This window comes from Phaethon aethereus, assembly GCF_964289735.1.
Source record: "Phaethon aethereus genome assembly, chromosome: 1".
In the NCBI taxonomy this organism is placed as follows: Eukaryota; Metazoa; Chordata; class Aves; order Phaethontiformes; family Phaethontidae; genus Phaethon; species Phaethon aethereus.
In genome coordinates this window covers 25,884,410-25,910,647 of record NC_138575.1, presented here as the reverse complement: position 1 = coordinate 25,910,647, position 26,238 = coordinate 25,884,410, and the positions used below count along the sequence as shown (strand labels likewise).

Below are 26,238 nucleotides of genomic sequence, written 5' to 3'. Positions count from 1 at the left end.
GGCAATCATTTTTATTATAAACTTCTTTATTAGTAGAGATGGAGTGGGAACATCCTCAATATGTAAGCTGACCAACAATTCTTATTAGAGAATGTTTTCAGTTGCTTATGCAAGTGTCAACTTCTAAAAGACAAGAGTGAAGTTTTCTCCTCCAACTTTCTGCTTTAACAGTTTCAACCAAAACACTCCATTGCTTCTGAAGAGGCCAGAGAAGGCAATACACTGCCTTATCCATAATAAAAAAATGGTGACCATCTTGTCAAAGAACTCTAGCACCATCTTGCTTTGAAGTAAGGATCTGAAATTTAGCAGGGCCTCATCTGTGAAAACCAGCTCAACCCTGTCCAAGTTAGGAACCTTTGAAAAATTGGAGTTTTCAGCAGTAAGGCTGTAAACAGCCACTATCAAAGGCTATATCAGATTCAGCATTCAGACTCATCTTCAGGTCGTGCTGCTCTCTGTCTTGAATATGCATGAAGTCTATGCTCCTGAGATTATTTGCTCATGTAAGAAAGACTGTAAGCTTACCAGAGTTAAAAATCACGATTTGGATCAACAGCATGTTATCTTGCCTGGCAAACTGTTGTTTAATTTGTGTGCCTAAACAGCACAGAACAGAAATGCATCTGAAAGAATTAATGTTTACATATTTTAGCAGGATGGAAAAGACTGCATACTTTGTGATTCCTATTTCAATAACAACTTTTTTAGAAAACTATTACTTAAAAGGCTGGTGCAAAAGAAAAATGGTACACTGGCAAAAAATCTGGTTAATGTGCAAAAGCAACTCAGGGTAAAAAACAAAAGGTACTAATACTGCCATGAAGTACTGCAATAAAGCCGTGGCACTCATCTGCATTCCTCTACGTACAAAGTCAGTCACATATTCTTTGTCAAAGAAACAGGACCAGTTTGAGTATGGATGAGTACTGATCTGCTGCAAGTTGTTGTTCTTTACATTCACAAGTGCTCAAACTAACTGAGAGCTCCCCTCGGTGACTATTACATTAACGTATGGTTAGCTTCCCTGTGGCTTTCTAATTTCTAACATCAACGTGAAATTACGTTTACCCACCCACAGCGATAGAAATTTCTCTACATTTAATGACTAAATTGACAGTTCACCTGTTGTAGGACTTGCTCTTATTTCTGCAACACAAAATCCGAAGTCTTTTTTACTCTGTGACAGTAACGGTCATTTTTTTTCTTTACAGCCACTTTTTGCCACACGTAACCAAGCCTGGGTCCTGCTGAGCTGACAGGTTATTTGTGGATGCCCACGTGAGGTACCTGCAGGGTCCATCCCTGACTACTGCCTGACAGCTAAGGCAAAAACTGTCAACATACACCAAAGGGAGTAAAGGGCTTGGATCAAAAATGTTGTCATTATATAACGCTGAAAAAAATGGATTTCTGGAAGTAACTAATGGCATTCAGCAGCAAAGTTGGAAGAGAAGACGAAGGCCAGAGAAGTTCTAGTGCTCAATTTTGGTTGTCAAGCAAGCAAGCAGCAAGCAGGTGGTAGGTGTAGCAGATGCAAATACCGACATTTTTCAGAGCGTTGTCCTTGCTACTCTTATCTCTGCCTCTAAAAAAAGGAGTTTTGCTTCAGACAAACCTGCCGCCTCTGAGACCCACCGGATTTATTCCTGTTCTTATCTTTGCACAGATGGAGTTGCTCTAAAGGAACAGACTGGGAAGAGATTAAAGGTGTCTGCAGCGCTAAGGAGCTGAACACAAAAAGTCTGTAGAGGTTCCCAAGCTTGCGAACCAAGATTAGTAGCTACATATGTAAAAGGAAAAGGATCAACAACTTCCAAGTCAGGCTAAAACCAGAGCACCCATCTCCAGTCTACCACAGCAGACACTTTTGGACATGAAATCAACAGGACTTAACTTCTGAAGAACAAAATCATGACAGAAGTAAATCGTTTTCATTTCCTATAGGAAGGAAAACAACAGGTTTGATTAAAGGGCAGGACGTGTGAAGCTGCCTGAACGGCTTCTGCTGGGCCTTTTCATAAACCTTCTGCCTCCTGTTTCACAGGAAGAAAGACACAGCTGTTAAAGGAAAGACTACGCAGTCACTCCTCTATTTCAGAGGAGGCTATGCAATTAAAAAATATTAAAAATATTATATATACTATATAATATTTTATATAATATTAATATAATATTTTACTATATAATAAAAGTATATATAAAATTAAACTATTAAAATAGATTAGTTGCAATTTTAAACTCTTTTCTCTTCCTTGTGTATAGATTATATAGTGGATTGATTCAGCTTCATAAATCAGGTTAATAAAATGTTTTTTAAAACCCTCTCATGTTCCCTGCCCCCTGCAAAATCCTTATCACGTGTCACGCAAATGGTTGTGCTGATGGCTGACCCTGCCCGTGCGATGCTGAGCTCCTGTGGGTTTCCCACAGAGCTCTGCAACAGACAAACTTTAAAAAAAAGCAGTTCCTAAATCTTCCTCTTCCCAACTCACTCTCTTTCCCAGTCAGCGCACACAAACAACAAAAAATTGCTAGATTTGGTAAATAAACTCAGAGGTATGTTTTAGAGTACGTGCAACGCATGAAGTGAAGTGAAACACAAGAGGAAGGCTGTCAGAGAGAGAACATCTGTTAATGGTTAAAATAACGGGGGGAAGCACCTGTTTTTGAAATTACTTCTCTTGTAGAATACCAGCACACATATTTTCAGCTAATTAACTCAGCAACCACTGAAAGCGTTTCTACTTCCAATCTGTCTGCAGCAAGTAAACGCTTGCAGGTCCAAAGTCCGTACGAGCTGTTCTAACAATTTTCCACAATGCACCATCAGGCCTCACAGCCTTTTCTTATCGATTTTGCTTTAATAGAGCACAAGATTGCCTTTCAGACAACTGGCCAAGCTGATCGCTCCGTCTTCCTGCGACACAGTGCCAGCAAAAAGCTCAAACATCAGATTGAATTAATTTTTTTTTAATATAAGTTCTTACTGACTGCTATTTTTTTTTCCTTTTTTTTTTTGAAGCAGCAGTTTCACAATAATATTAATATTGAAATTAGGATGGAGAGGGTATAGATGAACAGAGCAAGTACTTAGCGTATCACTTTCTCTGTAGCCGATACTGTTAACAACAAGCAATAATGCAGATAACGAGCAAGACCAGTCAACAGTCAAATACTCTACAGTGGCTTCAGTTGAATAAAAAAAAAAAATCCAATCAAATCAATGTTTTCAAAAGCTGTGCCTGAGTACCTCCAATAATTCCATGAGATGTAACACCTGACTCAAAATTTTCTTACAAGCCCTACACAGGAGCTCAAAAAATTAATGCATCATCTCAGATGGTGAGAGGTTTTGGTCTCTGAAATATTTTTATAAAATTCTAGACCTGCTTACATGATTTCACTGTTGATTTGTGTATGTATGACTGATTAAAGTTGTAGAAGATACAATTTATACTATTTGCTTTTACTCATTAATTATACTGATTACATATTGATTTGAAAAAAAGTTATAATAAAAATATTAAAATAAAACCAAAATCTAAAGTCAAGATTACATTAACTCAATGAAATAAAAAAAATTTGAAGTTCTCAAAAACAAAACTGAAAACTATACAATTTTAAAATCTTGGACTTTTTAATCAGCCATTTGATGGGACACTTTGGCAGTTTCCAACATAATCAAAGCTGAGACTTCGATATGGCATTTCCTTACATTCAAGCTTTGAAAACATATGAAGCGCGGTTTTGGGAGTTTCAGCACCAGCTGAAATGTTGCCTCTTGTAATTAGATTTTAGTTTATTCATGGACTACCAATACCAAAAACCCCAGGAAAACCTTCAATGAGACTTAAAAATAAACAGGAAAGGAAGCACATACAGTATTCAAGCTGATCATCATATATGTAACTGGAATAATTAAAAATGTGTATGAATTCTACTCCACTCAAAACTTAACATAAAGTAGATGTACACAGGTCAAACTTTCACTGAACGTAGCCCACACTGTAAGTGGTAAGACACTTAGAGAATTAAAGACATGTCACGTATTAATGACAAAATGTCTAGCAAGAAACAGTTTCTTTTACGGTGATGTGCAGATGTACAATGCAATTTTATTTAATGACCATATCCCTCATGATTATCTTTGATATCTGACTGCTATTAACCTTTTAGAGAAACTGTAACAAGTTAAACGCCTTTCATTAACAGCTAACTTGATTAAACTCGCCAGACAACCTTAGCCAAAATGATATGTCCCAAAAGGCAAAGAATAATCCAATCTTTAAAAAGAGCTTCAAAGGATTCTTCAAATGCAACATATATCTTCTTTTTAATATTATCTTTACTGAAGAAACCCAAAAAAGAAATCAACAGTTCAAAATTTGTCCTAGCCCAAATTAAAATGTAGTCTTCAATACTTTATTGCATATTTTCATTTGCTGACTCAAACTGAACAATACACTTGGAAAAGTAACACAAATGTCTCTGCACAATAAAGAAAGAGCTTTCTGCTGTCTATTTGGATTTGAACAGACTCAGCACTCTTTCTATCTACATGGGCTGAGAAGAGAGTAGAGCTTCCCAACCAGGATTTTCACTAATTTATATGCATGGTCTTTTCCACAACACACTGTCATATCATTGCTCTGCCATTACCCAAGTGAATTTTTTTTGCCAATTTATTCCATATTACTGAACTGAAATTAAAAACTGGTGTTCTGCTAATGTAAATTCCAAGAGTTAAGGTATCTCTTTCTCATCTTTGCCAAATCTTGACATGGCTTGAAAATAAATAAACAAACAAACAAATAAATAAAATAAATAAATAATAAAATTCAATAATGCACACAAATCGCCTTCTTGCCCAGGTATTTGGATGATAACATTTGAAGAAAGTCTGCTAAGCCCTCATATTTAACAAAGGAAAACTCTGTCACAATACTGAGTCTGCTAATAGTTTTTCCTTTGATGTACTGCAAAGATAAATGTTGAAGTTTTATTTGTTTCACGGAGGCTGTTAATTATGCAATGTGGAGTTTTAGTGAAAAAGATACACCGACTTAGATACAAATATTTCAAATACATATTTACGTACAGCAGTCTGTTTAGGCATCAAGCAGAGAAAAATCAGACAAAGTATTTAGACAGTTAATGATTTGTCATTAGCTAGTGTTTCTTGGATTGTATTTTCATGACAGCAGTTCTCTGTAAGTATTAGAGATTCTGCAGAGCCTTAGAATTATTATATTACTTGGACATCACTACCATCAGACTCTGAGAGGGAAAAACCCATTAAAAATAAAATTTTAAAAGTCCAACATTAAAAAAAACCCAGAATTTTATTTTATTCACTATGTAACTGGTTTTTCATCTTATGTCAGTGTTGATACACTGTCACAAGCTTTTCTATAAATGCCATGATTCTGTTGCTCTTCTGACTTTCTCTGCCGTGAAGAGAAGCAAGTAAAATCATATCAATTTTATGAATTGTATAAACACAGATGTATATATACACTGATTAGAATATTGACCAAGAACAGTTTCACTACATTGATGCCCTCTTCTGCAACAACAGCCTCTTCAATCTTGCTTAGTTTCCTTGAACATCCCCGTCAAATTATTTTTGTAGCAGAGGCTCTATTGTATAAAGCAGAGTCCCAGAACTGGAAACCATGCCTCTTTCTCCAGTAATGTTTCGGCCTTGGCTGTAGTTCCACTTGTCTTCATAATTCAACTACAATCCACTTGTTACGCAAATGGTTGCCCCTACTCAAAGAGACTAGATAGACAAAGCAGGAAATTTAAGTGTCCCTCTAGTCGTACACAACCAGTAGCCACCACGGCCAGTAAAAACTGTACTTGTAACCCATTGCATGATTCTTGCTTGTTTGCTGTCAAAGAGTGGTTCATATCCCACAGCATTTATTCTGACACATGCTTAAAAGTAATATGGCTGTTGCTTTATGAGCACTACCTTCAAGCACTTTCCACTAGGTAAACCTCCAAGATTGAAATAATAAAACTAAAAGCAATTCTATTAGTTTACCTCTAACAGTACAGAAGACCCTATTTTTACCTATATTGCATTTATAAATTGTTTAAAAAAAAAGTTCAAGAAGAATGTCTTTATTTTAAGTTCAGTGCAAGCCAAGAGTCTTGACTTTCCCAGGTAAACAATGGTTAGGGAGGCAATAAAGCCTGCATAAAACAAGACAGATTATTTCTTTTAAAACTTCAAAGCATATACAGAAAATTGAAAGAAACTGAGGCTAGCAAACTGATAGAATATCTAATTTACAGAAGGCATTCCACTTCCATAAATCAGTGCTCAAAGAAGAATTAAAAAAAAAAAATTATAAATCGTGCTTTATTCTAAATTGCTTCATGAACTACTGTTTTACAATTTTTTTGGCATTTTGACTGATCTTGTAAAATTATGCTATACTTCAAACAATAAAATATGTAATTACATATAACTCCCATTTCATCCCCCAAATTTTTCTTTCTTGATTATGCAATCATCTTGATTGCAAAAGACATAAGAAACACCCTGTTAGATCAAACGAATAGTCCACACAGCCCAGAACTCATCAAAAGGAAAACAAACTGTTTTGGGCATTCTAATGTTACTCTAATTGTAGGGACCTCCAGAAGGACCTCACAAAACTGCATGGGCAACAGCGTGACAGATAAACTCTAACAGAGCTAAACATAAGGTAATAAATCAGAGGACAAAGAAACTAGTGCATGCCCATAGGATGCTGAACTGCGCACAGAATCAGAGAATCTTTGGGTTGGAAGGGACATTCACAGGTCAAGTAGTCCCAGCCCCCTGCAATGAGCAGGGACATCTGCAACTAGATCAGGTTGCTCAGAGCCCCATCCAACCTGACCTGGAATGTTTCCAGGGATGAGGCATCTACCACCTCTCTGGGCAACCTGTGCCAATGGTTCACCTAGCTCACTGTGAAAAATGTCTTCCTTAGATCTAGTTGAAATCTACCCCCTTGTAGTTTAAAACTGTTATACTTTGTCCTATCACTACAGGCCCTACCAAAAAGTCTGTCTTCATCTTTCTTAGAAGCCCCCTTTAAGTACTGAAAGGCTGCAATAACATCTCCCTGGAGCCTTCCCTTCTCCAGGCTGAACAACCCCAACTCTTTCAGCCTGTCCTCATAGCAGAAGCCTCCAGAGAGTTATTAAAAGCACTTAAGCCGTTACCTACATGCCTACCATAAATACTGTGGAGGTCCCAACTGCACTGGTGAGTAAGATGATCAAAGAAATGGGTGTTCTGATTCTCCCTCTCACCTTCCCCCAGATCCCGCTGAAATAGATATTGGTTGTCTCCTTCAATACAAGCTGCTTTCAGGTTCTGGCTAGGGAATACCCACCCACATCCACCCTAACCAGGAAGTGATGGGCTGTAGAAGAGCTATGACTCACGTCCTGATCCTCCTTAGAAAAACCCTTCCGCTCCCCTCCTCTCCCACCACCTGCATGGAGATTACCATATCCCAGAAAACCCAAAGATTAGCATGCAAACCTTATTGGCATATGCGTATTTATGTCCTAGAATACTAAATGCGCTTACAGTGTTTTACATTTTCCTAAAATTATCCTTGCTTCAGAAGGAAATCCCCTCTCCTTTTGCTTACCCTCCTCATTCTCCAAAAATATCATACAGAATGTTTTCTTGCCTTATTAATCACTATGAGATTTTCTTTGGAGTGTTGAAATCAAAGGGAATATATGCAATTAGGGCAATAAATGTTAATGAGCATTGCATTAAGTAAGCAAACACACCTTGAATGTCATACCAATGTTTTTCCCCAAATAATTATATGTGGCTGACTTAATTAGATAGGAAACTTAAAATGCAGGCTGACAACTCACAGTTGAAGCACTGATTTATCACAGTTTTTCAAAAAACTATATATGGCGTTGCTTTCAGAACGCATCATGAAAAAAACCACCCCAGAACAAAACACTCAATCACATATAAACAGTTCTTCTTTCAAATAGGCAAGATGTGTCTATTATTTTGTCTGCCTTTGTATTTAAATATATATAATATATTAACTTTTTAATAATATTTTTTAAAAACAGCAAGTAATTTCTTCAAGAAAAACTATTTAAGAAAATCACTGGATATAAAGATAGACTACTAAAGCTGGTTTTAAATGATGGAGAGAAGGTAGAACATAACAGAAATGGAATCCCATTTTCTCCCTTTCTGTTCAATTCTGTAGCATCAGCTGGAGAATGTTCTGTATTGCTACTTTTTTCTAGAAGTCAGTGGTATTAGTGATGTTAACATACCTATCCATAAATATAAAAATCCCAGACAGTTGAGTAAGGACCAAAAAATAAATGTAATCTAGAGATTACTATATAAGAAGGCAAGTTTCATCTCCAGATGTTGTGTTGCATCATGGAAACCTCACTTCCGTATCTATAAAGGTTCTGTTTGAAATCCTCCCACCATCAGGGCATGTAGAAAGCTCTCTTTCCATGTGTATACTCTAGATACACAGCAAGATACGACTAGCTGTTCTCCTTGACAGAGAACTGTAACCTGCTACTTTGATCAAGCAACCTGTTCACACAGTACTCCAAGAAACCTTTCTAAGTTCTTTTCTTACATGAAATTTCTTTCAAATCAGCACATAGGTTGAAAAATTGTCACAACTTGTGACAGTTAACTCCTGTTATACCATCTGCTACTACACAGTAATACTTTTGTCATCGTTGTCTTTGAAACTTCCCTCCAAGTTGCTTGTGGTAGGCTGTATTAGACGATCCATTAGATTCCTCTTCGCCAGGCTACACAAGCCTAGCTCCCTCACCACTGCCAGGCAGATGGGAAAAACAACTCCTTTCGTCTCTTAACTGTGCTTCTTCTAATGTAGCCCAGCACAATCTCATCTGCAATTAGAGGATGTTGTTGGCTCTTACTCAACCTGGCATCTGTCCTGCACACACCCGACCCTCCATGCTATGCCATGCTTTTCAGCAGGGCTGCAACTCAACCAGTTGGTTCTTAGCCCATAATCATGCCCAACTACCCTGCCCAACGTTCAAAAGTTTCTGCTTCTCCTTGATGAACTTCATGAGGTTTCTGTTAGCTCCATGCTCAAGAGCACCCTTAACCATTCAGCATGCCAGCTGCACCTTCCTCCTCTTCAGTTTTGGACTGTCCACAAATTGCTGAGGATAGATTTTGTCTCATCATCCAAGCTGTCAATACTGAACACTAAACTCTGAACTACTGTGTTCCCAGCTACAAACTGAGCTTTTAAACCACTGCCTACCATCCTTTCAGTATAGTGACCTAGCCAATTTTCAAGACCTCTAATAGACTTGCTCAGACCACACTTCCTCCACTTACAAATGTGAATGGGGTGGACGATGATGTCAAAAGCCCTACTGAAGTCAAGTTACATTACCATCTACTGACCTCCTTATTCATATAGTTAGTTATTTCATGAAATAAAGCAGTCAGGTTGGGTCAGGCATGATTTGCTCTTGGTCCATGTAAAATAACAGCGATTACCTTCTTTATGCACGTGAAAATGGATTGCAAGAGGTTGTGCTCCAGTCTTTCCAGGGACTAAGGTAATGCCTGTATTTCTCAAACTTTCTGTACAACAGGATGGTTTGTTCCTGAGCTTTTAATATGTTTTCTTAAGAAATCAGTCAACTCCTGGGCTCTCTTTTTCCCCACATGGCAGCTTCTCAAGGGTCTCTGCATAGCAATTCTTTAAATGGGGAGTAAGTTCACATTTTACCTTGTCTGCCTTCCTCCAATTCCTGAACTGTCAACTGGTGACTCCTGCAGCACAGCTGCTACCTGTGGTCACATTCAACCCCAACTCTTCCCTGTTTATGAGCAGCAGGTCAAATAGAGCACTCATCCCAATTACTCCTTTTGTATTTGTGTTCAGAAATTATCATCAACACAGCCTAGAAACTTCCTCAATTGCTTCCACAATGCCACGTTACCCTCCCAGCACTCTGGTGGCAGGTGTCTGAAATCCACCATAAGGATCAAGGCCCGGCATTGGGAGATTTCTATTGTTTGTAGATAGTCTCATGCTCTTGCTCAGGTGGTCTGACCATCACCACATCATTACCAATATTACTTTCCCTTCTGATATTGACCCAGAGACTGGACTTACTTGTTACCCAAGCTGTGCAGACACTATAGAGTAGGCATTAGTGTAGACACATTTATGAACACTCTCCTTTCAGAGAAGGAACTCCCTTGTAGCCTTCTACCGTACATATCTTCTCCACATGCATTGCTTTCTCATTTAACCCTGAGATTAGCTCCCTATCTTCTAACAAACCTAGTTTAAAATCCTCCATGTTAGGTTAGCAATCTTGTGCACAAACATGTCCATGCTTTCTTGTCAGGTTCATTACATCACTTCTGACTAGTTCTTCTCGAAACAAGGTGCCACAACCAAAGGTCAAAGCCTCACTGATGACATCAATTATGCAGGTTAGCTGTGTCACCCTGGGCCATCTTTTCTCTCAGAGCTTTAGTCAACATTGAGCACCTCAAGGTCACGCCACTGGTGCTCACACAGACAAGTAGCAAGGGGCAGTAGCTGGAAGGCTAGACGGGCCTCAGCAATATCTCTGCAATATCACAGAACCAGGCTAGAAGCAAGTAAAAAGGTATGGCCAGCCGATGGGTACTTTTGTCCAGGACAGGGTGAAATCACCAAACACTAACACTTGTTGCTTCCTCTTTGTGCTTTGGTCCCAATCCCAATCTCCTCTCCATCTGTAAAATGTAACAGTTGCTCCAGTATGGTACAATCGGAATACTGGTCAGACAAGTTTCCCTAAGGAGGGATAGGTGTTTCAGGCAAGATCCTGCTGTCTCAAGTGTCCTGAGGAAAGACAAAACACGAGGAGAAGGCTGTGTCAGACTGATTGGAGCATGATTTTACAGTGCTCCTAGAAATAAAACAAAGCTATTCCAGCAATATTTTTACCTTTGGAGGCTCTCTGGCATGGCTCAGTATTATATTCCCTCACTTATGGGCAAGTCCTAGTGTTCCCACATGAGAAAAGCTTGGCACTGCATGACATTAGGAAAACAGTTTATTCAGAAGTGATGGAGCGATTGACTCTTCTCTTACTTCATTTGCCAAGGGGTATTTCTTCTGTCATAGCCCCAGAGTGCTTACCACACAACTGCTCCTTTCAACAGCAGCTAGGAGTCAGCATTTCTACGAAATAAGTAGCCTCAATTTTATTTCAGAATTTTCCTGTTTATAGATAAAATGCCTGGGAGTCAATTTATTTATCTGTTATCTCAAGGAACAGATTCCCATAGAGGGGACAAAGTACAGAGGAATCTTATTTTTACTCTCTTCTTACTCTTCCCCTTCCCAGTAAGCTGTAAGCTTTTAGACTGAGGGTTGCAATTATTTTTTCATCTCTCTACTCATGTTATCAACCAAAAAGGGGTTATTTCAGTTGGCTTGAGAATTTTTCATGCCTGTAGCAGAAAACTAAAATGAAGATGGTCTACCTATCTACAGAAGACCTATAGAGAGAGAAACATGCACTTTCTTGTAAACATGCCTGAAGTTTGAAATGATGGACATCTAATCACAAACCAAACAGCCTCAGCACTGACACTAGACTGAATTTGAATGATACGAACAACTCTCAGTCCTGTAATATAAAATACATGAATAAATGACAGGCCAAGGTGCATCTTCTTGCATAACAGCTCTTCTGTTGAGAATCAGTTCTCTTTTAGGGCGAGAGGGTATCTGAGGTTGACGGCCTGGAAGGACAACAGCCTAGAGATTAGGACAGAGGAGACAGCTGGAAAGGTGACCTGAGAGTTCTCTCATTTTTAGGACGGCCACAAAAACACCTTCCTAAAGGATGAAATACACAAATTATAGCTTATTCAAAGAGAGCTGCAGATCTCTCAGCCATTTTACATAGACAATTACTCTTGTAAAGGACAGTGTACCCTCCATTATGGCTGTGCTTTGATATTCCTGTTTAAAACATGTAAATACCTTATATATTAGTTGCCTCATTTACAAATTTACCTGCATCTTTCCCTTTGGAGTGACTGGGGTGCAGAAACCCATCTCAGGCTTGCCCAGGCAGCCAGCTGCAAAGAAACTTCCTCTCAAGAAGGAAGAGCTAAGAGGGTTATCCCTTAAAAATTAAAAAAATGGGGGGGGGGGGAAGCAGCTAAACTTCAGAACAAGACATTCAGTACCAGTGAGTGAGAGGGACTCTGAAACATAGGCTCATTCTTTTCCTGAGGCTTTTTCAGCTGTTTCTGCTGGCTTCACACTGGCTGCTGAAGATACCTCACACAGGATGAAAAACGCTGCAGAGGAACAAACCTAAATAATCAAATTGATCCTTGGTATGGAAGTGACTGTTCTAAGCAAAATTGTTTTACTTTGAATTGAAGAAGAGAGAATACAGACTACTACCAAGTCTTAAGCAGAACAGGTGACAAATTCATGCTAAGGGTCATTAACTTACTCAGCTTGCTCACAAGCATTCATTCAAATGCACAAGTAAGGGAGGAATCAGACACATTTAATAAACTTAATTATCAGTTTGGAAATGTGGCTGTAAAAACTGTATGTTTTGTATTTATTTACCTGAAGACACAGAATCTCTCCTTAAAAACAACAACAACAAAATTAACACTATGGCCTTTGGGAGAAAAGATTTATTTTTATTACTTAATAGTGAACTAGAGGAACTTTAGCCTCAGCTGGTAATATTAAACATGAGGAGTCAAATGCACTGGTTATGTTAATATAAGTGCAAGTTAAATGCTGGATGTATTTGGCTTTGAGTGTTGAGGCAGCTTAACCCCCTTGGATCTGGAACTCTAGAGAATGCCGAAACAGCATTAAGTACCTCATGAAGGCTCTAAAAGAATATTTTAGGAGAAGAAACACAAGGAAAGGTAAAAAATACAAGAAGATTAAAAGAATCTTCTTTAACAAAGCCAAAAACAACTTCCTTTATTTTTTTTGTGCTACGATGCCCATTATGCTGCTGTTTTCCTGCACTCATTGAATACCAAAGACAGCCTCAGGAAACAAAACACCTTGAAAGAAAGATCTGCAGCCAAAATCCCAATGCTGATGATTTCAGTTCTCAGAGGAGGCACAAGACAGAGCAGGGGAGATGGGCAGTTCTCAGGTTTTCTCTGCTGATTCTCAGTCAAGCCTGGCTTACCTCTTGTGACAAGAAAGGTGATACATAGGAGAACAGGTCTAGAAGGATGCTAACTTAGAAAACACAAGTAAATCCACTAGTCTACAAGTGCTGGTAGTCTCTCAGGCTAATGGAGACCACACATATCCAACTCCTTCATGAGGGTGGAAAACAAAACACAACAAGAACAGAAGCCACATATGCACAAAGAGAGCTCTATGATAGAAAAAAACCCAAGTAAATTTTGTCTCGAAAGTGATTAAAAGTGAAAAATTATCTCTCAATATTTTTTCTTAACACTTACACTGAACAAGTAAACCTTTGAATACTTTCATGGTTTTCAGATGTCTCACTCAAGTTTTCCTTTTAAATGTAGATGTCAAAGCCGATTTTTCTCCACCCAATAGCTGAATTTAAGAAGGATACTGTGATACCTCAGGTACTGAAAATGCGTTACTGTTCCCAACAGACCATTTCTCTCTGGTATTTTCTCAGTATTCCTTCAACTACAAACAAAAATATTTCAAAGTACTTCTCCATTATGTAACTTGCAAGGCTTTTAAATGTTGTTCAGAGTCTGATATTTAAACATACTAAAAAACTAACTTGCTTCTCTGAAGATGCTCTAATATATTTTCCATCATTCTTCTATCATTAGAGTAAATGAAAAAAAAACCAACACCCTTTAGGGCAATCAGAGACTTTTTTCCAAAGTAAACTCTGCTATTATAGAAAAAACACTTGTTTACAGGAGCTAAAACTTTTTTTTTTTCTTTTTAAGTATCATCAGTATGTGTTAACAGAATTGAATCACTTGGGGGTTGCAAGACTTCCTTTTTCACCACAAATCACATTATTAAGCTGAAACTCCAAACTGGCCTGACATGCACTGTTCAGCTTAGCTCTGAATTTCTCACAGTCCCACTACAGAGTAATCTTAGGAGGGATATTTGACATTGAAGCACTATTTTCCAAAGCACTGCAACTTTTGTCTTGAGCAAGACCTCTCCAGACCTCTCAAATGGAGATAAAAGACAAATGAAGCAGCTAAGCAAGAAAAGTGTAAAAAAGGTAATTGTTGAAATAACTTCATATTAAACTCTTATGTGTATGTAATCAAGAGTGACATCTCATGAAGAAGACACAATATCTAAAATCCTGTGAAAAACGACAATCTATTTCTCCACTGAAGTATCTGCTTTGAATTATTCTGCTCTCACTGGAGAACAGACAGTGGCAGATCTTTTTTCCCCTTGAAGAACAGGGAAAAATCAATCAGAAAGCAGACTTTTTTTTGTGAGAAGGGCAGGGGAGAAGATATATTCTTGTATTTACAGGTACGAGAAACCAATAAGAGTTGATGTGTGAGTAAGCCTGAAGTGTGAAGATTTGAACATTTCTGTTGTCAAAGGCATGAAGCACTTTTCAGGTTGACAGACACAGATGACAATTTTGAAGCACTGACCTGTTCTGTAAGGAAGCATATTGTTACTGCATCATGACTGTGTGCAGAAACTTTCTAGACTCACATTTATCATATAAAAATGCAGTCAACACCTGAATACTAACTAACTCTACAGCCTCCTACAGTCTCACAAAATTATTGCTTTTCCGCTCCCAAGACATCTCCCATACCACTGCAGTCCCTTCTGCCCACCGAGTGCCTGGACAGCTTCTCCCCACACTCCTATCCCTGCCTGCTCTCTACTCTCCAGTTGCTGCAAAACTGCCTTTCAGCTAGAGAGCAGATAAATCCTGCCCCACGCCAGGGGCTTGCTTTGGCTACCCACAGTAACCTCTTACCAGGTAAGGTCTGAAGGCAGAAGATCTCCTGTATGAAGCAGGTGATCAGCACAAGGAGTTGTGGTTTTGGGTTTGTTTGTTTGTGGTGTTGTTTTGGTTTGTTTGTTGGGTGGGGTTTTTTTGTTTGTTTTTGTTTTGTTTTTTTAATTAGGACAGTAGGAATATCTTAAGCCAGGTAAAAGCACATTTTTCAGCCCAGAGTGATCTTTAAGACATCAGTGGATGTCTCATCTAACACCAGGTCCTACCTCAAAAATACAGCAGTGGACCTTGCCAACATTTTTCAGAGGTTACTTTGCTGTATCAGGTATAATTTATCATGAAGTAAGTAATGACAGTCATTGGTGACCATCGGAAAGATACTGGCTTAGCTGAATCCCTGGTCACATTATAACATCTCAGGAAGCCAGTATCTTTTCTTTTGACTAATAAGACTCAGATATAGAACACATACTGTCATGCAATATATATATAATATACAGTCCAAACTACTTTTTTTCTGTGTCTTGCCTAAACTTAAAAAAATAATGAATCTGTGTCACTTTTGGTCTATATACTAAAGGGAATCTTAGCACTTGTTTAATTACTTCAAGAAGAAGATTATCAACTCGACACTGAAACTTTCTGTACAAAGACATCATTATTCTTTGTGCTTCATGAAGTTGGATTTGTCCCTACAACTTAGACAGGGTATGAAAGTTTCTAACAAAAATATCCAGAAGTGTGGGAAATTCTGTGATCTGTAACATAACTGCATTATTTTTCATGATTTTACTGAGCAAACGATCAGAACTCCAAACATGCAAAATCATGAAGGCCTTGTTGCAAATCAAACTGCCCTTAATTTGACTTATTTCCAAAACTGCATAATTAACTGGGCTTCAGTGAGGTGCTGGGTGAAACAGTCCAGTTGTATTGAGTACCATCAGCAGACTTCAGGAGAAATTCTTGACAGAAAACATTCTCATAATTAAAAAAACAAAAATTTATAATGGAAGATACAATACAGTCCATCATTCTCAATATTAGATGCTTACACAAAGAGTTACATCTTGAAAAAGCTAAAGATAATAAAGGATGTGAACCAGACAGAATACAACGCTCTTACACAGAAAATTATACCTTGCAGCAAAGTACCACCAAAAGCTATTTTGAGAAGAATTAGTTTGTGGTTGATTCCCAAAAAGTTGACAGTAGGAGACTTAGCAAATAATTCTTCTTAAAAACTGTTACATTATTCTCAAAATTATTTACTACCTGTCAGAAAAGAGAACGTGACTTGCAAGAATTCTTTCAATGAGAAAATCAGTGTTGTTTTCTCCTCCCTGCACGCAAGACAAGAGGTTTAGATCAGCCAAAAAAATCAACCTTATAAAGGTACTTTCAAAAACTCTGTGTGGAGTGATGAGTTACCTGACACAGAAATTCTGGTACTGGTGAAGCAGTGCAATAATAGTGCATAACCACACATCAGTTTGAATGTGACTTTCAGTTTGACTTTCTGCATCAAGTTTATCCTCTACATGAGTGAATAATTAAAAAAAAAAGAAAAAAGACTGTATCATGTTTGATCTTTATAAATCAAGGAAATTGTAACAACACACTGTGGTCAGGCATCTCAAAAGCAAGTCAAGGAGCTCATTAAGTCCCAGCTAACTGGCAATCATTTCTTTATCATAAAACACAGCTCAAGGCAACACAATGGAAATAAAAATCAGGTAAAAGTGTTAGCACTTACCAAATTGAATCTTTTAGTCACAGAGATATAGCTGGTTGGCAGCACTTGCTGGCCTTGCTCTAAGTTGTAAAGTTAAGAAAACAAAGTCTTGTTTTCAAACAAGATCACAGAAGAAGTCTTCGACATCCTAACGTGAACTTTCTGCTCACGTCTACTACATAAGGACAAGCTTAGGCATTTAGTGTATGTTATAAGATTGTGACAAAAAGTTGTTCTTCAAAGAAAAACACATAAAATTCTCACAGCTATGTGGACTGTGTTTGACAATGTCAGAGAGATGGTCTATTACTATTCACTTTTTCATTAAGTTCTTGTGCTGATTGAATGAACACTGTTTCTCACTGCTATCACACAGAGGATGGAGACTGGGAACCTGCGTGGACCCACAGTAACCCACACTATAGCAGAAGTGCCTGATGAGCTGCTGCAAGATACCCAAGGGTTTAAGTGTCGAAGGGAATGCTCCACTTAGACCAGGCTGGGGAGCAAAACCTGTTGAAAACCAATATAAAGTTTCTAGTCACAAGGAGGAGGCTGGCAGACAATACCTCCTGCTGTTACAAATAGCATCCTTGTCTGCTTAGCAGCCCTGTAGGTACAGGATAATTTACTCTTATCATCATTAAGACATTTTTCTGTTTCCTATTTCCAAAGGGCTGGAAAGAACCAAAAAAGAGGGAAAGAAAAAGACAGAGTTTTCTGTGCAAATTCTAACCCTACAGATTTGCTGTGAAGGGCAGCTGTTTCTCAGAGATGCAAAATATACAGAATTTCTTATATCTGCTTCTCTGCTAGAAGCACAGGCTAGAAGCCAACTCATCAAAACCTCTATCAAAAATACAATTTTAACATCTGTTTGGACTTTCACTTATCTCACTGCTCCCAGACCCTATTGATTATCATTATCTGCTAGTGTCTAGCATTCTAAACAGCAGTGGCAAAGGGAAATGAAAGTGAGCATTTTCATATAAAGACAGATAGAGGCTTCTAGGGCAGAATGAAAACTGCTGGTGCTGACTGAAATCCAAGTCTAACTTCATCTTATCTTCTAGAAATACACTGTCAATAGAAAGGAGTAAGATACAGCCTAAACTAAAATATTTATTAAAAATATAATGAGAAAGAAGGGATTTTGCCAAAGGAGAAAAGGTATTACATTATCAGAGACTGGCTGCTGTCTGCAGTACACTTCCTGGGAAGGCTTTGTGGTTGTCTTTTTCTTTGGACCAGGCTTCTCCTCATACCTTTGGTGTATTATGTGCTTGACTGGGCCATAGGAACAGGATATGAAATGTATGGCTGGTAGAAACTCTGTGGGAGCACATAATGAAAGTTTTTGCTTTAGCAAAGTAATCTCCTAGTAATTTCCTAGCCTCGGAAAACTACCATCTTCAGAAAGCCAGAATCCCAAACAAGAAGGGTATACGCTGGAAGCCTTTCCCTCTCCATTCTTCCTATCTTGAAATACGTAGATGCTCCTCTGTCCACTCCCAAAGAAGTAGGTCTCCCTTTCTTCCCATCCTCCAATACTTACATGAATCCAGGGTAAACAATGTGTATTCTGGAGACCTGCACAGGAGATTTTACAACCTTCAGTACTCAAAACCAGGAAGAGCAAGAGAGGAGTATCCTCTTAATCCCATTGAGTTATCTTTGCACGCATCAGGATGATGTCAGTCTGTCTCTTTTCCTACCTACCACAAGATTATTTCCTCTTTAATTTGCAATTCAAAAAATAGAGAAGAAAATCATCCCATGCTCAAAATTCTACCATGGTAGAAGACAAAAATGAGTCACTGTGATGTTTCAGTCTCTCTGTAGGTTATGGACCAAAACCAGACAGAAAATTGTTGATATTTGCCAACCAGTTTTGTTCCATCAACATTCCTACAATTAAGAACCAAAATAAAGAAGCCTTCAAGTATACAGATATAAGAACCTAGCAACTGTATGATCAGAACCACTTCTAGACTAAGGGAACAATTTTTTTGTTTAATTGCTCAAAGCTCTACAGTCATGTTTGTGTTTCTCTAACACAGTACAAACTAACAGCAGGTTTTGACTGTTCACAGTGACATATAAAGTAAGATTTAGCAATCATCAGACACCAGAGGAGTGAGGAATCCATACACAGTTTCTACTATAAGTAAAGGGTTATCTACTTTTTGGGGAAAAAGTTATTTTTCCATGTTTTCAGGCATTGGAACAGGTTGACCAGAGAGTTTGTGTTGTCTATCTCCATTCTTGGAAGCTTTAAGACCTGACTGGTTAAAGCCCTCAGTAACCTGATCTGTCCTCCTGTTTTGAGCAGGAGGTTGGACTGAATGGCCTCCTGAGGTCCGAATTATCCTATGCCTGTATGTTCTATTGTATAAAAACCACAAATAAGCACAATTATGCACCAAGATTTCAGTGATGCTTCATCTTGTTACCAACCTGCATATCTCAGAGGTTAACTTTATGATTTACAAGTATGTGAATTAAGAGGCAAAAGGAAAAAGATGGATCAAACAAGAAAAAAGAAGAATTTTCTATCTCTTTCCACTCAAAACACTGCTCATAAGAAGTCTCTGTCTATCCTGTCAGTAAACAGCTCACAGTGAAAAAAACAGGAAGCCCTCAGAATTTGATGCAGAGAAAAATATTATACTTTCTCGTTACGGAAGTTGGATCTATGACCCTGAGAAGCATTAAACACTACAAAGGTTTCAATCACAGAACAGTAGCATGACTTCATGCCACACATGCCATAAATGAAGTAGGCAACAATGTCCAAGATTCCTCATTTGCTCCTGTAGTAAGATGGCGCACAACTACAAGCTAACCTTCAGCATAACACACGAAAAACAGCTTAGCTGTAGTCTGGCGTACTATTTTATAGAACTGTATTTTTTAATAGACAGTATAGAAAGCAGTGTGATCTCAGTTTAAATGCTACACGCACATTGGTTGGTCGTGAGACTTTCCAAAATACATGGCTTTTTTCAGGTTTTTCCTCCCTAAGTAATTACTGATTTATAGTTGCATCACTATGAAGACTGGCCAGATAAATTATTTTTATATATCATTTACACTACTGATTAGCGATAAATTATACTTATAAATCCAAATACTATTGCTGAACAGACTGTTTGTCTTGGCCTCAATAATTTATGGGGAACATCACTTTTATCCAACAAAACAACAAAGTAAAAATGTGCACATTAGCTTTGTAGGTGGTGTTTGAAATGAAGCACATTGAGTTCCAACATACCAACCTTCTAGACCCTGGATAGCCAAAAGCCTACTGAATTCAATCACCCATCACCGATCTATTTATGGCAGCAAATTTCTTTTAAAGATGTACACACATGCACACAAACATATGTACATTATGTATGTAATTTAGAGAGGGTATGCACGTATATAGACCATCGAACATTCTGCAGAATCACCCAAATCACTGGAGCCGTGACACTGTAAAAGGTCTCAGGAGATCCCTGTGGCCTAAGTACCATGTACTCTGGCATACCCTTTTTCCAACTGCTCTCCAGCGACCACATGATGCAAAGATGCCTTTCTGAGGGGTCTCATCTCCTCAGACTGTGGAGGTGTACTTAGAAGTGAAGGCTTCTACACACAGGGAGTAAGCACTTGACCTGTTGGCAGGAGGAAGATATTTTGGACCCAACAGAACTGAGTGACACCAATACTTACTTGGCAGGCATTATAAATCAACTGGTGTTCCAATTTTTTGATCCCTAGAATCTGCTGAAACATTTCATATAGCTGTTCCTTGCTCAGAATCAGCTCCGATACAGCACTTAAGGCCATTCTATTCGGCTGTTTGCAAAAGTCCTCTTCTCCCCTGTATATGGCATCGTATTTGGCTAGCCAAGAGCTTAACACTGTCTCTTTGCTTAATCCATCGATTTCTGGCAAACTTCGGACTCTCTTTTCTATGTTTTTCTTAAAAACATCTCTAAAGTCATTTGCAGAACATCCTCCACTGTGGACCATTCTTGCAACCCGGTCACTCTTGAGAAATACCTTTTAAAATAAAAAAGAGAAAAAAAAGATATGGAAAAAGTTAGGCATGGACACAAACACAAAGCAATCCCTTATAAAAGAATTATAATCTAATACTTTGCTTCTATGTAAGATGGCTTTACAAGGAAGAGTTATACAGGCCAAGTTTGCTATATTTTTCATAAAGAAACAAATGGCCATGTTGAAAAAGTAAGTTTTTGTATTGAGTAAGTACTTAAACTAAATAAATTTTAAAGTATTTATGCATAAAGTTACAATAACTAAGCCAGAATGAAGCTTGAATTAACAGCAGCTAATTTAAAACTTACCTAGAAGATTTAATTAATCTTTTCTCCATGGAAACCACAGAAGCCTAAAGTTACTTGTAACTCACTCATGGATAAGCGACACTGTCTCAAAACTCAGGAGTATGAGCTAAAATATGACCTTTAAGCCAGCCAATAATCTCATGGAAGATGAGACAGAAATCCAGGGCAAAAAAAATACTGGAGAAATACTACAATCAGTATTAACAATAGAGAGAAGAAAGAGTCAGAAGAAGAAAAAACCAGAACTGGTTCTATTACTGGAGATACAATACTGGAGACACAATATGAGACTTCTATGTAAAAAACCTGAACCAAAACCAGCACAAAAAAACCCTCCCAAGTACACATACTCTAACATATGACAGGGCAAATTACAACCACAAACCAATTAAATCATCATTCTGTAAGAACTTTTCAGTGTTCCAGGATGGTTGCATTCATCTCTTCTTCCAACACAGGCCTTGGCAAGGTTGATCTTCCCAGCCACTGCATGCAGCCAGCTCATTTTTAGTAGCAAGTCACATGAAACTGTTCCTCTGCAAAACGCCACCAACAAAAAGATGACCACTGCAGCATGATCAGCCGCATAAACCACCAATGTGTGCCTTGGATAAGGGACAAACTGCATCATGCTGTTGAACGGATAACTCAGGGAGAACCACCTGGCTTCCTGCAGCAGCGGGAGATGGGTCAAGGCCGTCCACCCTGCAAGCCTTGGCTGTTGGGGGACTGCTTGGGTGCCAAACCACCACCCCAAGCGCAGATGAAATGCAAAAAACAGATGCAATACCACGTAGTCTAAACAGATTTCCTACCCATCACCTTTCTGACTGTTTGCCCTCTTCAGTCAGATGCTATGAAGTGGAAGATGAGTTAACTATGCATTTTCAGATAGTCATTTTAGTCACCAAAAGCTATGAAAATGCAATGAATAGAGGTGATAGCACAGTAGAGCTCTGACTCCATATGCTATCACATGTTGAAAGACGGTGCATCTACCAAGCAACATAAAATACTACTGTGCTTCATTTGGGAAATACAAAACAGAGAAGTAGGAGAGGAGCTTTTCTAAACATATTCTAAATGTTCCAGTGCTTGTTGATGCATCTTTCCCTGTTGCATATTTAAAAATGCAGTCACTTACAAAATAGATCTTTCAACTGATATCCTAATAGTGTTGTACAGAAGGCTGCAGATTAACCTTTAAAAGTACTTGCCCGAACAGATTACTCGAAAAACCCACATCACCAATATCTGCTAATCACATTTTATGCTTTAACTGTACCATGATGGATTTCCTTTTTTGGAAATGTAAGTATCTAAGGTTAAATTCTTATCCACAAAGGGACCTGACATGGTTACTGTCAATTAATGCTGGTATTAATTTCCTCAAAATTAATTAATATTAATTAATTAATTCAATATTCCACAAATATTGAACCTCATTTCAAAACAAATAATAATCAGAAATTCCACTCAGCAATAAAACTTATCAACACAAACAAGTACAAGGATATTAAGCCTTTCCTTGTTTTAACAGTCTGCAATTACAATTGAATCACTACTGCAACAGCTTCATTGGAAAGCAAATAAACAAATATTAAATAAAGGTGACTTCAAACTAACATCAGCTACTTTGTACTGTTCGTGAGAGAGGGCAGATGCAGAAGAAAGAGTGAAATTAAGAATATTTATAGGCTCTTCCCCCCCAAAATCTCATGTTCATCCAACATTACAAGACCCTATGTATTGTTAACATAACTGGATCAGTGTAATAGAAAAAAAAAAACCTGCAAAATACACACTGTAAGATCATCAGAATATCACTCACCTTTAATTAACTTCAATCATATTACTTAATTAATTATTAATTAATCCAAAATGTAGGGGCTGAAAAGCTGTTAGCACTTTCCTTGACTTATGAACCGAACTAATTCAAACTTTATTTCTGATTTTGAAGTTGATTTTCTAGGAGACTGCAGGAAAAATCTGTTCCATTTTTTCAACATTTACCCATGGAAGGGGGGCACTGTTCCAACACTTGGTGCCCACAACATTCACAAAATGATGGCACGTTCATGTTGGACAAAACAACAGAATCACAGAATCATTAAGGTTGGAAAAGACCTTTAAGATCATCAAGTCCAACCATCAACACAACACCACCATTCCCACAAAACCATGTCCCGAAGTGCCACGTCCACACATATTTTGAACATTTCCAGCGATGGTGACTCCACTACCTCCCTGCGCAGCCTGTTCCAATGCCTGACCACTCTCTCAGTAAAGAAGTTTTTCCTAATATCCAATCTAAACCTCCCAGGCGCAATTTGAGGCCATTTCCTCTTGTCCTATCGCTAGTTAGTTGGGAGAAGAGGCCAACACCCTCGTTGCCACAACCCCCTTTCAGGTAGTTGTAGAGAGCGATAAGATCTCCCCTCAGCCTCCTCTTCTCCAGACTAAACAACCCCAGTTCCCTCAGCCGCTCCTCATAAGACTTGTTCTCCAGACCCCTCACCAGCTTCGTTGCCCTTCTCTGGACACACTCCAGCACCTCAACGTCCTTCTTGTAGTGAGGGGCCCAAAACTGAACACAGGATTCCAGGTGCAGCCTCACCAGTGCCGAGTACAGGGGCACAATCAATTCCCTACTCCTGCTGGCCACACTATTTCTGATAAAGGCAAGGACGCTGTTGGCCTTCTTGACCACCTGGGCACACTGCCAGCTCATGTTCAGCCGGCTGTCAACCAGCACCCCCAGGTCCTTTTCCACCGGGCTGCTCTCCAGCCACTCCTCCCCAAGCCTGTAGCGTTGCATGGGGTTGTTGTGACCCAAGTGCAGGACCCGGCCCTTGGCCTTATTAAGCCTCATGCAGTTGGCCTCTGCCCATCAATCCAGCCTGTCCAGATCCCTCTGCAGGTACGTGCAAATACAAAATATAATTTGCATTTATCCCTGACCTTAAAATGTTCCCTTCTGAAGTGTTTCAGGTCACAAACTGTATTTTTATTAAATTTTCAAAAATAACTCCAAGATAATTATTTTACAAAAGATACAGTGGATATTAAAGGAAATTACTCAAAATATAAACCCAAGGTGTGAATAACAGACCACAAAAAGTGCATGGTTGGTTCTGAAAAGGAATCCTTTGGACCTAAAGCTCTTACTGTACTATTCCATTTTGAATGGCAACTTACTAAATTTTTTCCTGAGGGAAAAAAACGTAACATCATCTTTAAAATGAACTACTTGTATTTGAGATAATTAAAAAGTAATAATAACACTTGAACGGAAAAACTCAATTTCCAAGACTTTGTTTGTAACAGAAAACTATAAAAGAATGGAAATTCAGTTAGGAGTATACCATATGTGCCTCAAATCTCACACAGTAAAATGCATTAAAAAGCTATTAAACGTCTCGTTATTCCTGTTTCTGAAAGACATATGGTACACTTCATGTTAAATGCAAAATCCTTTGCTTCAGTTATATGTCTTGAGATTTGTCTCCTCAGTTTCAAAGCTTTTCTGAGCCATTCTATGACTGCTTTTTTTTGTCTTAAATTCTAAATAGAAGTTTATGGGAATTGCTACTACAGTTTCATGCCAAAGGAGTTATTGTTTCCACCATTATTCCAGAAAGCCTATCCGGCTGCATGTCTGTGGGTCCAGAGTTTAGAGGTACATATATGCTTTACAACACTGGTAGTACTTTCTTGGCAGTATTTGTTTTTACAATAAAATATATAAGCTTTTGTAGTAGTCTTAACATAGTCTGCCACTTTTTCTTCCATGTGCATTCTATGCACAGCCCACTCATCCCTATTTAGGGAAATATTTGTATTGATAAATATCTTTAAAGCAAAACACTAATTAAGTACACTCACTAAATTGTCATCTCTTCTTCCCTCCCTTTACTTGGTTTGTCTGATCACAGATTTAGTTCTAATGAAATAACATTTTAACACCGGCAGTTTTTGAATTATTATCTCAAGTCTCTCGACACTAGGGGGGAACTTGAGAGAAAAAACATATTAGAAGTTTGAATGTAAAACATGAAATACCAGAAACAGTTATTGTGGGGACAAAAAAATCTGTTTCTCTGGCAACTAGATTTGGCAGATCAGCCATGATCATTTGGAAATCCTCGTATTACTTAGAAATAATTTGACAAGAGTCCAAAGTCATGAAGTATGGTCTGTTTCTACCAACGTTTTCTGGACTTCCTCAAAGAAATCCTGGAGTGATGCTCTTTGTCAGTCAGCATTTGAACTTTTATTATTATTATTGGTTCCTTGAATCTAAGTCAACATCAACTTTTCACGTTACCCACCGCTAACACACTATCTAACACCAAAACTAAATGCTCTATTAACACATACAATGCATTCAGGAAAAAATAAATAGTTAAAAGACAGGTTTTGATGGGCCCAGTATATCCATTTTGAGGAACTTTTTCAATTCACATTATTTAGAGCCCTTCTAAATACTCCTGGACTGAGCCATACCTACAGTCTTCGATGGATAGAGTTCTCCTCATACCACAACCATTCAAAGATGATCAGGTAAGGAAATAAACAAAACAAAACAAACAAAAAAATCAATCCTCAATTTCTTCTTCCCTTATAATTACAACAACAATTACAATTTATATCTATCTACTGAAGTATGGTTTAAATTAACTTTTTTCCAGTCATTATACATACACAATTTCATCTGCTGCAAATGCTAGTGAAGAGCTTAATTCAAAATAGTCTTTAGCACTAAATAGTTACTTTAAAATTATATTTCTGTTTAAAGATGAAAAATCATCATTTAGCAGTGCGTACAACTTGACAAAATATTTCCTAGCACATACCCCTTGAATAACATTTCTATTTATCAAACATCACACCAAATTTAACTGATTATATATGCTGGCAACACAAACATAATAATCTTATTCTCTACTGTAAAGCTTAGGAAAAAAACATAAGCAATATGCAAGAGTTTGCCTAAACTCAACTGTAGATAACTTTTGCCTTTTCTTTGTAAACGGATTAAATATGAGGCCCACTGCGCCATGCATTACAAAGTTTTATACATGTCTTCCTTCAAATGGAAGACACATACTGATGGAGTTTTCT

At 38.1% G+C, this 26,238-nt stretch overlaps 1 protein-coding gene across 6 annotated transcripts in view; it reads right to left on the bottom strand.

Moving 5' to 3' along the window:
• The window catches only part of CADPS2 (calcium dependent secretion activator 2), a gene marked incomplete at both ends in the record, with an annotated part of 316,192 nt that overhangs the window by 187,652 nt on the left and 102,302 nt on the right, over positions 1-26,238 (bottom strand). For all 6 annotated transcript variants that reach the window (XM_082013854.1, XM_082013857.1, XM_082013855.1 and 3 more), the window contains one exon: positions 20,474-20,806. In XM_082013854.1, coding sequence (XP_081869980.1) covers positions 20,474-20,806 — 333 coding nt within the window. The remainder of the gene's footprint in view (positions 1-20,473; positions 20,807-26,238) is intronic.